The 13145-nt window shown below is 45.8% G+C and overlaps 1 protein-coding gene across 3 annotated transcripts in view; it reads left to right on the plus strand.

The window, feature by feature from the left end:
- Positions 1–13145, plus strand: part of ZFP64 (ZFP64 zinc finger protein) — a 112784-nt gene that overhangs the window by 12488 nt on the left and 87151 nt on the right. For all 3 annotated transcript variants that reach the window (XM_030826225.1, XM_030826224.1, XM_012511722.2), the window contains exon 3: positions 12853–13014. In XM_030826225.1, the coding sequence (XP_030682085.1) occupies positions 12853–13014 (162 nt within the window). The remainder of the gene's footprint in view (positions 1–12852; positions 13015–13145) is intronic.

The following is a 13145-nucleotide window of genomic DNA, read 5'->3' on the forward strand; positions in this document are numbered from 1 at the left end:
TTAAAAAAGAATCTGAAGTTTCAGTTTGGCCTGTGAGCCCCAAATTAGTGGCTCGATTTCTAGTTTACTAGACTGTAAATCTCCCTGCATGCAGAGACCTAATCAGTCTTATTTTCCCACCACCCAACACCAGGTCTGGCACATCATAGTCACTCAATAAAACAGCTATTGAATGAGGGCAGGAAAGGGTGGCTGTGAGGATTAAATGTGTTTATGTGCCTGAAACACATGGTGTGTATGGCATGTGCCCCATCATGAGGGTTTGGTGACAGTGGCTGTATTAGTCCGTTTTCATGCTCCTGATGAAGACATACCAGAGACTGAACAGTTCACAAAAGAAAGAGGTTTATTGGACTCATAGTTCCACATGGCTGGGGAGGTCTCACAGTCATGGCAGAAGGTGAAAGGCACATCTTGAATAGCAGCAGACAAAAGATAAGAGCTTGTGCAGGGACATCCCCCTTTATAAAACCATCAGCTCTCATAAGAATCATTCTCTATCACAAGGAACAGCACGGGAAAGACCCGCTCCCCTAATTCAGTCACCTCCCACCTGGTTCCTCCCATGACACGTGGGAATTGTGGGAGTTACAATTCAAGATGAGATTTGGGTGGGGACACAGCCAAACCATATCAGTCGCTTTAGGGCTGTTGTGTGGCAAATGATGGAACTCAGATAATGGAGATGCTTGCCCTTGGAGAATTCCAAGCCCCTCGGGGAGGGGAGGAAGATTTAGTTGTAAGACATTCAAGCCCAGCTGTTTGTGACAAGTGTAGTCTTAAAGGTGCGAAGAATTCACAGAGTCTGTTGGTTCCAACTGGGAAAGTAAGGGGGGAGAATTGTGAATGAAAGCAAATGTATAACCGGCTTTGAAAGACCCGTTGGCTTTTGGGAGAAAGATTGCGAGAAAGGGGGCATTTCCTAATGGTGGTTTGGAGGGGGTGGGGGAAGCTCAGGGCAAGATTTGAAAACAGTGGCTAGAGATGACATAGGGGAACGTGGTAGGAGTCATGCTTCAGCTCTGTCCTTTATTCTGAAGGAGCTGGGGATCCATTGAAAGTTCTTGAGCACATGAGTGATTTAGTAAGACAAACTATGTAGTGATTGCCAGAAGGATCTGGAAACAATAATAGCAAATTCTTATACAGTGCTTATTCTATGCCGTGCACTTTTCTAAGTACTCTACATGAAGTAGCTTTTCATAACCAAAAGTTAGGTAATAATTATTATCCCCATTTTGCCAATAATGAAACTGAGGCACAGAGGGGTTAAATAACTTGTCCAGATGACAGAAACAGAAAGTGGCAGAACTGGGTCTCAAACCCAGGCTGTCTGGTTGCAGAACCTGTGCTCTTAATCAGTACTGCCACTTAGTAAATTCCTCATTGCAACATTTCTCAAACTTGCTTGTGCATAAGAACCATCTGAAGCTTCGGTGAAAAATGCAGATATCCACACCCTTCTTGGGGATAATATATTAGGGAGTCTGAGCAAGGTCCTGGGAATCTGAACCAGCCAGGGAGTGGTTGGGTCAGGTCAGATGCTTTCGGTTGCTCTTTTTTTTCTTTCTTCTTTTTTTTTTTTTTTGAGACAGAGGCCTGCTCTGGCGCCCAGGCTGGAGTGCAGTGGTGCGATCTCGGCTCACTGCAACCTCTGCCTCCCAGGTTCAAGCGATTCTCCTGCCTCAGCCTCCTCAGTAGCTGGGATTACAGGCGCCCACTGCCACACCCAGCTAATTTTTGTATTTTTTAGTAGAGACGGGGTTTCACCATGTCGGTCAGGCTGGTCTCGAACTCCTCACCTCGTGATCTCCCCGCCTCAGCCTCCCAAAGTGTTGGGATTACAGGCGTGAGCAACCACGCCCGGCCTCTGTTGCTCTTAACAACAGCAAACTAAAAGTGCGCAGAACAGTTAAGACACGTATTATCTCTCATAGCCAGAACAGGCAAGGTCAGTTTGGCAGCTGGAAGGTGTGGAGTTCTTTGCATCTTCCACCTGTTCTCGGTGGTGGGTTTTTATCCTTTGCCCTCCCGCCCTCCCCGTGGCTGCATGGTGGCAGCTAATGCCTTGGGCATCAAATCTCTCAGGCACACCCACAAACAGGGAAAGGAGAAATTTATCTGTATTGGGGAGGAAATGCTCCCTGATGAACTCCCAAAACTCCAGATCCTGCTGGCCAAAATTGGGACACATGGCTTTGCCCAGTTGCACTGTAGTGGAGGCAGCTAGGCTGCCAAGGGACAAGGAGAAGGGGCCTACCAGTGGAACCCAATCCCAAGTCCCCTCTGCAGGGCCACGTTCCTACCACTGCCCCGTTAAAGGGACTAGAGTGGAAGTTCTCAAATGCTGCTGTGCAAAAAATTACCTGGAAAATGTGTTTAAAATACAGCTATAAAGATATCTAAACTTTACCCCAAATTTCTGCATCAGAATCTGTGATGCATGATCAAGAGAACCATTCAACCAGAAGGGGTTGAAGGGATGGAAACCCACTGGCACTAGAGTCTAGTTCACAATAGGTGCTCAACAGATCTGAGGAATGAATGAACGGCCCACTGTGGGAGGGAGGGTAGGGTGGGATGTGGGAGGAAGCTCTGTTCCACTCATGGTTTATTTTTCCTGTTCGGTGAAGTCCCAGTATAGGGCAAGTTAATTTTCTGTTACATAGGACTGTTCGTTTGCTTAGAACAGACCCCCTACTTTGGCTATAATTCAAGCCAGAGTGGGAGACTTTGTTTAGAAGGATATAGGCATAAGGGAGAATTACAGGCAGGCACACAGCTGGATCTCAAAAAGAGATTGAACCAGAAGCTAGAAATATTTTAGGGTTTTCCAGACTGTACAGCTCAAAGGGCTTGTTGGAAATGCTGGGAAGGCAGAGTCTCGGCCCCACCCAGAACTGCTGATCAGAATCTACATTTTAGAGAGAATGTGGCTGGAGAAGCACTGCTGCCCCGTGACCATTCCCAAAGTTTGTCTTCTTTGTTCAGAAGGAAAATCCACACCAAATCTGAGCGTCTTAGTCTCAGTTTTTTTTTTGTTTTTTTTTTAAGAGATTGGGCGGGTTGGGGGAAGGTCTCACTACAGCGCCCAGGTTGGACTTGAACTCTTGGGCTCCAGCGATGCTCCCACCTCAGTCTGGGTCATAGTTGGGACTTACCGGCAGCCGCCAATACGCCCGGCTCCAGGATTCGATTTCAGAGCAAGAGAGTCGATTGGCCCAGTTGCTGTCAGGTGTCTTTCCACTGCACCAATCAGCGATGGCAGAGCTGGGGCGTGGTCAGGGCTTCCAACAGGGCAGTGCCACTCACCCTTGGGGAGGGGCGTTTGAGCCGGTCTAATGCCCACTGAGGACGGTAAAGGCCTTTGGGAACAGCGTAAGTGAAAGGGGTGGATTTTCTCTTTTTTCTCAGAAAATGAATTATTTTGGAGGCAGGGGTGGCAGCGGGGGGCGGGGGGAAGGGGATGGAGTCTCGCAGTGTCACTCAGGCTGGAGTGTAGTGGTGCGATCTCGGCTTACTGCAACCTCTGCCTCCCAGGTTCAAGCGATTCTCCTGCCTCAGCCTCGCACGTGCCTGGGATTCCAGGCGCCCACCACCACGCCTGGCTAGTTTTTGTATTGTAGTAGAGACAGGGTTTCACCATGTTGGCCAGGCTGGTCTCAAACTCCTGGCCTCAAGGGATCCGACCGCCTCAGGCTCACAAAGTGCTGGGATTACAGGCATGAGCCACCATGCCCGGCCTCAGACAGTGAATTCTGAGTTTACAGTTGGGATACTTGCCTGGAGATCAAGAACCCTAAATGAGAATCCTAAGCATGAACAACACTGCAAAAAACAACATTCACAAAAAAATCAAGAGATCTGAATATATGATAATATCCTGCTGGGCACGGTGGCGCTTGCCTGGAATCTGAGCACTGTGGGAGGCCGAGGAGGGAGGATCGCTTGAGTCTGGGAGTTCAAGGCCAGGCTGGCCGACATGACGAAACCCCATCTCTACAAAAAATACAAAAATTAGCTGGGCGTGGTGCCGCATACCTGTTATCCCAGCTGCTCAGGAGGCTGAGGCAGGAGAATTGCTTGAACCTGGGAGGCAGATGTTGCAGTGAGCCGAGATGGTGCCACTGCCCTCCAGCCTGGGAGATAGAGCCAGACCCTGTCTCAAAAACAAAACAAAACAAAAGACAGTATCCTTAATCTGCAAAAAGCGTTTACAAATCAAGAAAAAAATTAAAATTCCAGTAGAAAAAAATGAGCTAATAGAATAAACAGGAAGTTCACCAAATAAGGCGTGTCATTGGAAAAATAAATGTTGAAAGGGAGTTTAATCTCACTAATTACATGTAAAGGAAATTCAAATTAAACTCAAGTGATCTCGTTTTGTCCTCTCAAGTTCTCTCTGTGACGGCCAAGGTTAAGGGGAAAATGCAAATGATTTCAGTTTTCTGAAAGGATGTTATAATTATATAATCACCAAGTAATAAAACATCCATACCATTTTAACCCAGCTCTTCAATTTCAAGGAACGTACCCAAAGACACGAGGGATAAATTTAAACTTCTGGACAGGTTTTACTCATAAAAGTCAATTCCTAGATATCTCCTCCATGTCCAAGAAAGGGAAATGGTTAAACTATTCAGCAACCAAAATGATGAAACATTATGTGGCCATTAGAGGCTGTGTTTTCGATGAATGACAACATGAGAAGATGTTTTAACGTGGCAAAAGTGTTTCATTAAAAATAAATATAAAATGATTTAAGCCTTGATCCTAGTTTTATGCTTTTAAAATATACCTTTTTGTTTTGTTTTGTTTTGTTTTTGAGATGGAGCCTTACGCTGTTGCCCAGGCTGGAGCGCAATGACGCGATCTTGGCCCACTGCAACCTCCACCTCCTGGGTTCAAGCAATTCTCCTGCCTCAGCCTCCCAAGTAGCTGGGATTACAGGTACCCACCACCACGCCCAGCTAATTTTTGTATTTTTAGTAGAGAGGAAGTTTTACCATGTTGACCAGGCTGGTCTCGAACTCCCGACCTCAGGTGATCCACCCGCCTCAGCCTCCCGAAGTGTTGGGATTACAGGTGTGAGCCACCGCTCCCAGCCCTAAAATATATTTTCTATATATAAAAGAGGTTAGCCCTTTAGCTGATCGTTAATTAAACAAATGTTCTTTGAGCTCCTCCCCTTCACCTGGTTCTGTGGTGGGTGCAGGGGAAACAGTAATGGAAAGAAACAAGGGTCTGTCCTCACTTAACTCCTCCAACCAAATAGAAGAAAGAGTAGTCATTAAATAATTTCTCAAATAAGTATTTAATCACAGTAGCAATAGGAGATTTGTATAAAAAGTAAGGATGTAGGCTGGGCACCAGTGGCTCACATCTGTAATCGCAGCACTTTGGGAGATCAAGGCAGGCAGATTACTTGAGGTCAGGAGTCCAAGATGAGCCTGGCCAACATGGTGAAACCCCCATCTCTGCTAAAAATACAAAAATTAGCCGGGCATGGTGGCGCACACCTTTAATCCCAGCCACTCAGGAGGCTGAGGCAGGAGAATCACTTGAACCTGGGTAGCGGAGGTTGCTGTGAGCCAAGACTGTACCACAGCACTTCAGCCTGGGCAACAGAGCCAAAAAAAAAAAAAAAAAAAAAACAAGGATGTATATTGCCATGTTTTGACAGCATTGGGAAGTTTTTTGTTTTGTTTTTCCAGAGACAGTCTTGCTCTGTCACCCAGGCTGAAGTGCAGTGGTGCAATCATAGCTCACTGCAGCCTGGAACTCCTGAGCTTAAGCCATCCTTCCACCTCAGCCCCACAATTAGCTGGGACTACAGGCACACAGCATCACACCCAGCTATTTTTTGTATGTTTTTGTGGAGACGGCATCTCCCTGTGTTGCTCAGGCTGGTCTCAAACTCCTGGTCTCAAGTGATCATCCTGCCTCAGCCTCCCAAATTGCTGGGATTACAGGCATGAGCCACCACACGTAGCCTAGTTTTTTCTTCCCTGAACTTTTCTGTGTAGAGAAGACAATCCTAAAATTCACGTTAACTTTTATTTTGCAGAAATAAACGTTGTCATTTAAAAAGAGAAAAGGATGTGTTAAATGGAATTTTTAAGTTGAAGAAGAGAAGGGGGAAGCAAATTAGGGAGATATCAAAGCTGTCTTGAGATGTCTGAAAGGCAATTTGGTAGAAAAGGAGCTACGGTTGGTTCATGTGAGCCCTAAGACTCCACAGAGACAAACTTCAGAGAAATAGATTTGGATTATCTATGAAATTCATGTAACAGTCAAACATTTTAAACAACATCATGATCAAATAACTGAATATGCCCCTGCTACAAACCAGAACTAAATACAATAAGCAATTCTCAGATGCACACCTGAACACACAGGAAAGAAGGGAAATCCCAGGGAGCCAGAAAACAAATTCAAAAGTGGCAGCAGGTGTGTGAGGCTGTGAGCTTCTTGGGGTATCGGGGACAGGGTCTGATCTCACTGAACAGGAGACTTGATTTTAATGGCCACACTAGGGTAGGGGCTGAAGCCCTGAGCTCTTGCAAAAAGTTAGACACAAGACCCCCACATAAAGAGGTGGCCCGTGCTGCATTCTCGGTGAAAAGAGGGACTAGAGAATATTCTTGGGGCGTGGGCAAGTCACGCCTCTACTGGAAGCACTTCCCCCCAAGGTTATGAGTCATCCCGCCTCAGCAGATGTGGGGCATTTCACCTTCTTCTAGGGTGCTCTGAGATTCCCCAAGGGCCATGCCACTCATTATGCCAAACCTGAATACAGGTAAATAATAACCTATTATGCATAGTTACCATAATGTCCACTGAGAACTCTCAAGAACTTACAGTGTGCCCGGCTTGCAGTGTGCCTTATCCTTCCCTTGAATCTTTACTAGAACAACAAGATCTAAGCTCTGAGATCACTGCAATATCCTCATTTTACCGACAAAAGAACTGAAGAGCAGAGAAGTGACTTGGTCAAGGCCCTACAGCTAGTGAGAGGAGACAGAGGTTGGTCCAGGGTCAATCTGACTGTACACACACACACACACACACACACACACACACACACACACCCCTGGCAGTGAGTGGTGACTGCAGCATCAAATCACATGCACACACCCAAGTTGGTCCAAGGTCCGCTACACACACACACACACACTCACTTGGGGATGAGTGGCTACTTTGGCATCAAATTGCATACAAACACCCAGCTGGTCGGGTGCGGTGGCTCATGCCTGTAATCCCACCCAACACTTTGGGAGGCCGAGGTGGGCAGATCACCTGAGGTCAGGAGTGTGAGACCAGCCTGACCAACATGGTGAAATTCCATCTCTCCTAAAAATACAAGAACTAGCTGGGCACTGTGGCAGGCACCTGTAGTCCCAGCTACTCAGGAGGTCGATGCAGGAGAATCGCTTGAACCCAGGAGGCGGAGGTTGCAATGAGCCGAGATCACGCCATTGCACTCCAGCTTGGGTGACAGAGCGAGACTCCATCTCAAAAAAATAAAAGAAATTGGGGAGGCTGAGGCGGGTGGATCACCTTAGGTCAGAAGTTTGAGACCAGCCTGGCCAACATGGTGAAACTCTGTCTCTACTAAAAATACAAAAATTAGCCAGGTGTGGTGGTGTGTGCCTGTAATCCCAGCCACTAGGGAGGCTGAAGCAGGAGAATCACTTGAACCCAGGAGGCAGAGGTTGCAGTGAGCCAAGATGGCGCTGTTGCACTCCAGCCTGGGCAACAGAGTGAGACTCCATCTCAAAAAAAAATAAAATAAAACACCCAAATTGGTCCAAGGTCAGTCTGACCATGCATGCTCACACATACACATACACATACGCACACACACACCCTGGGGATGAGTGGCTACTCTGGCATCAAATCACATGCAAACAACCAAAGGGAATGAGGGAGGCCTCTGGTCGCCAGCAGTCCCTCAGTGATTACCATAAGCATTTCCCTGGGATGTCTCTGCAGGTCCTGCCGTTCACAGCAGATTCTAGAAAGGCCACTTGTGTGGGAAGGGATGCCCTTGATAAATCCAGCTAGGAGGCACCAGCAAGCCGACCATCTGGATGAGAGTCTTCAGCACCCAATGCCCCTTTGTTGCTATTGAATTCTGGACACCTGCAACGGAATACTATTAAAATAATAATTATATTCTTCCATGTTTTGTATTCAAATGTTACCTTCTCACTGAGGCCTTCCTGGACCTACTTAAAATTGCATGCCCACCAGCATTTCCTGGTTCCCTTCCCTGCTTTATTTTTCTCCATAATATTTACACCACTTGATTTACACAGTATATATTTAAATCCTTATTGCCTGCACCACTCCTAACTAGAATGTCCACTCCATGAGGGCAGGGATTTTTGTCTCTTTGAGTCACGGCTCTGTTTCTAGTGCTTAGAACAGTTCCTGGCACACAGTCAGTACAGTACCTAATAAATATCTGCTGAATAAATTAGTGAATAAAGTCAACAGCAACAGCAGCTTTACATGCCTGGTTTCTGATCCTCACAGCAGCCTTAGGAGATAGGAATAGAAATTGTCCCCATTCTCCAGGTAAAGAAACTGAGGACCAAGGAGGTAAGACACAGCCTAAGCTCTGGAGCAAACCCTTTCTGGTCTATAGCCATCTACTTTGGGATGACTCACAGGTTACATGGGATTAGCCCTGCCCCCAAGATGATCCCTGCACCTGGGTGCCTGAATCCCTTTGCTGTTGGGTTTTTTTTTTTTTTTCCTTGAGATGGAGTCTCCCTCTGTCACCCAGACTGGAGTGTAGTGGCATGATCTCAGCTCACTGCAACCTCTGTCTCCTGGGTCCAAGCAATTCTCCTTCCTCAGCCTCCTGAGTAGCTGGGACTACAGGTGCGCACCACCATGCCTGGCTAATTTTCGTGTTTTTAGTAGAGACGGGGCCTCACCATGTTGGCCAGGCTGGCTCAAACTCCTGACCTCAAATGATACGCCCGCCTCAGGCCCCCAAAGTGCTGGGATTACAGGCATGAGCCACCACACCCGGCCCTTTGCTGTGTTTAACCTGCCCACTCATGATGCTTCCTGCTGCCTCTCCAAGACACCAAAGCACAGGCAACAAAAGTGAAAATAGACAAATGGGACTACATTAATTTTTTTTTTTTTTGAGATGGAATTTTGCTCTTGTTGCCTAGGCTGGAGTGCAATGGCGTGATCTGGGCTCACTGCAACCTCCGCCTCCCAGGTTCAAGCGATTCTCCTGCCTCAGCCTCCCAAGTAGCTGGGATTACAGGCATGTGCTATCACGCCCGGCTAATTTTGTATTTTTACTTAATACAGGGTTTCTCCATGTTAGTCAGGCTGGTCTCGAACTCCCGACCTCAGGTGATCCACCTGCCTTGGGCTCCCAAAGTGCTGGGATTACAGGTGTGAGCCACTGCACCCAGCTGGGACTACATTAAATTTTAAAACTTGTGTGCATCAAAGGAAACAGGGATGGTTGATCATCCTAGCTCATGAGCATTTCAGTTGAGAGTTTAATGCACAAGTGCCAGAGTCTGGTTCTATTGAACTGTAATATATCCCGGTTGACATTTATTGAGATTCAACCATGGCCACATCCTGTATTACTGAATTCTGTTGTTAAACTTTGCAACACCCTTATGAAGCGGGCATGGTGATTGTCCCCATTTATAGTGAGAAAACAAGTTCAGTGAACTTACATCACTGGCCTGAGGTCACATCCACAGTGAATGGTCAAACCTGAACTTATATCAGTTTGAAGACACATTTTAACATATCTGAAACAACAATGCATTTTAGAATCAGTGAGATTTCTGTCAACCAACAGGCAGTCCAAAAACATTACCTTGCTGTGCATGTGAACGAACTTGATTTCAGTGGGTCACATTTTTCTCACCTCAGCTGCATTGTGTGCAATTTTGGAACTATATGTATTGAGTTTAATTGCTGTTTAAAATGTCTTCCACGATATTGCATGATGAAGCAAGTTGAAGATGAAAAGTAATTGCTTACCCAGAAATGCTTGAAAACAGTAACAGGGGTAAATTTGATATTAATGAAGCAAATCTTCATTGTTGGAGGAGTGACTGCAGTTGCACGTTCTTGCAAAGCAACAATCAAGAAAGGTGGAATTCCTCATATAGACAGAGCTGGGTTAAGTTCTACTGCCAAGATAGATGGAAAAGGATGGTCTCTGCTAGTGGTTCTTAAACTTGAGCATGTATCAGGATCACCTGGAGGGCTCGTTAGAGCACAGATTGTTGGGTGCACCCCGAGAGTGTCTGATTCAGTAGGTCTGAGATGAGGCCTAAAAAATTTGCCTTGGTAACAAGTTCCCAGGCAGCTCCAATGCTGCTGTCTGGAGACCAGGCTTTGAGAACCAAGTAGAGCTAGAGAAACCAGGAGAAACATCCAGATCCCACAGAGTAAATGAAAACATTTCAACAAGAGACAGGTGCAGCTGATTCATGCATCAGAGATACTTGGCCTGAAAACAGGAAACATCAGTTTGTCTGAATCTTTCAGCTGACTTTCAACCAAACCCTTGACTTCCCTACATATATTTCCATTGAGAAAAATGGAAACTGTGGCTTTACTCAAATACCAAATGCTGACAGCACCAGGGTATCATTTGACATGTATCAGAGTGATACGGTCACTACTGTAGGTGCCAAAGAGATGGAGATCAAGAACTTGGGTTTCCTGCCAAATCTCCGAAGAAGTCAGGAAAAGCCCATTTGATAAATATAAAATAAAATACCTAAAAGAAGAAAGAGTTGTCATAATGTGTTTAATTGGCAGCATTTTCATCATATATGAAATTATGATGCACTTTACAATCTAAAACATCTTAGATTCAAAGAAATATAGTGTTTGTTTTAAGAGAAAACATAACTAGCACCTGGAGCCTGTGGCCTGGATATTAGTGCTTTGGACAAAGCTAAAATAAACAGTGATGTTAGGCCTGTGTTGACTTAAATAATCTGTAAATAAAATGTCAAAAGTGTCAAAGGTGGTGTCTGAGTGACTGAAGTTTGGGAAACAGAATATTACAGCTACTCTCAAAATCATCATTAGGGCCTCTTAGCCTGACAGGTTCATCCAATGAACAAGCCTCCATTGGTCATATTTACTTCTCATTTGAAGCCAGATCTTTGTATGACAAATTACATTCTAAGAAAGAACCAGAAAAGCAAAGAGGAGGAGAGGAAGGAAAGAAGGGAGGGAGGAAAGGGGAAGAGGAGAAGGAGTGAGGGGAAGGGAAGAGGGAGGGAGGGAGGAAGGGAGGGAGAGAAGAAGGGAGGAAGGAAGGAGGGAGGGAGGAAGGAAGGAGGGAGGGAGGAAGGGAGGAAGGGAGGAAGGGAGGAAGGGAGGGAGGGAGGGAGGAAACATGCCTAAGTCCCAGACTATAAATGTAGTTAACAAAGTAGTCACATAATTTCTTACAACAAAAATGTTTGAGACTGCCTATCTTATCTTTTACAATTTTATTTATTTATTATTTTTTTTTATTTTTTATTTTTTTTGAGAGTTTCACTCTTGTTGCCCAGGCTGGAGTGTAACAGCATGATCTTGGCTCACTGCAACCCCCGCCTCCCAGGTTCAAGCAATTCTCTTGCCTCAGCCTCCAGAGTAGCTGAGATTTCAAGTGCCCGCCACCAGGCCCAGCTAATTTTTGTATTTTTAGTAGAGATGGAGTTTCACACTGTTGGCCAGGCTGGTCTCGAACACCTGACCTCAGGGGATCCACCTGCCTCAGCCTCCCAAAGTGCTAGGATTACAGCTGTGAGCCATGCCTACAATTGCACAAAATGTAGGTGCCCAGCCTACAATTATATTTTATATTTAGTCTTGTGTTTTGCTATTTTTTTTTTCTTTTTGCATCAGAACCTCAGTAAGAGTACAAGGAATTTTTTGAGGGGGGAAATACTTCCGCTGAAGAGAATGTTAATTAGACTAGTTTTGCCCCAAATCCCTCCTATCATTCCTTTTTCTTGTTTTATTAGGATTTTGTCATATAGCTTATGAAAGCACCTAATGCATTTGGCTGCAGTTAACAGAAAACTTACCTGGCATAAATTATAGGGACATTTCTTGTTTATTTAAGAAGTCTAGGGCAGGCATGGTAGTTAACACGGTGGGAGGCAGAGACAGGTAGATCACTTGAGCTCAGGAGTTCGAGACCAGCCCGCACAGCATGGCGAGACCCCAGTCTCTACAAAAAATACAAAAATCAGCCGGGCATGGTGGTGCATGCCTATAGTCCCAGCTGCTTGTGAGGCTGAGGTGGGAGGATTGCTCGAGCCTGGGAGGTCGAGGCTGCGGTGAGGTGTGATCGTGCCACTGCACTCCAGCCTAGGTGACAAAATGAAACCTATCTTGGAAAAAAAGAAAAAGAAAAAAGTATAGATTTGGGTGGCTTCAGAGCTCTGACTCAGCATCTGATTATCATGTTTACCCTTATGGTTACAGAATGGCTGCCACAGATCCAGGCATCACGTCACCACTCCAGCATGTACAAAGACAGGAAGTAGGGCAGCCAGGGCAGCAAGATGAGCTTTTCTCAACTGCTTCTTTTTCCATCTGCCCTGCCCACCCTGCCCCCCCATGCTATTTTAAATCAGGGAGGAAAGTCTTTTGCAGAAGTCTCCCAGCAGATGCTCTCTAGTGTCTCATTAGCTAGAACTGGGTCACATGATCACTCTGAAGCCGCAAGGGAGGCTGGGAAAGCAAACTAGTACATGCATTCTCTCTACAAAGGAAAGTAGGCAGACACCACAGCTAGAGGGCATTTATATTAAGAAAATTAATAATCACCATATCTTTTAGTTTCAGCTCCAGAATTTGTTTTTGAACATGGCTATCAAACTTACCTGCCCACGGAAAGTAATGAAAACCAGACAGCCACTGTCATCTCTCTCCCTGCCAAGTCACGCACCAAAAAGCCCACAACGCCACCTGCTCAGAAAAGGCTTAACTGTTGCTATCCAGGTAAAGGCAGCATTATGTCCTACTTGTGTAGAGGGTGTGATATTTAACCAGGCTCCAGGGCTCCTCCTCGTGAGTTCCTGACAACTGCTCATGGATGTGCTCCAAACTACCTGGCATAAAAATCAGAGCCC

The sequence above is a fragment of the Nomascus leucogenys genome, chromosome 13, assembly GCF_006542625.1.
Source record: "Nomascus leucogenys isolate Asia chromosome 13, Asia_NLE_v1, whole genome shotgun sequence".
Classification (NCBI taxonomy): domain Eukaryota; kingdom Metazoa; phylum Chordata; class Mammalia; order Primates; family Hylobatidae; genus Nomascus; species Nomascus leucogenys.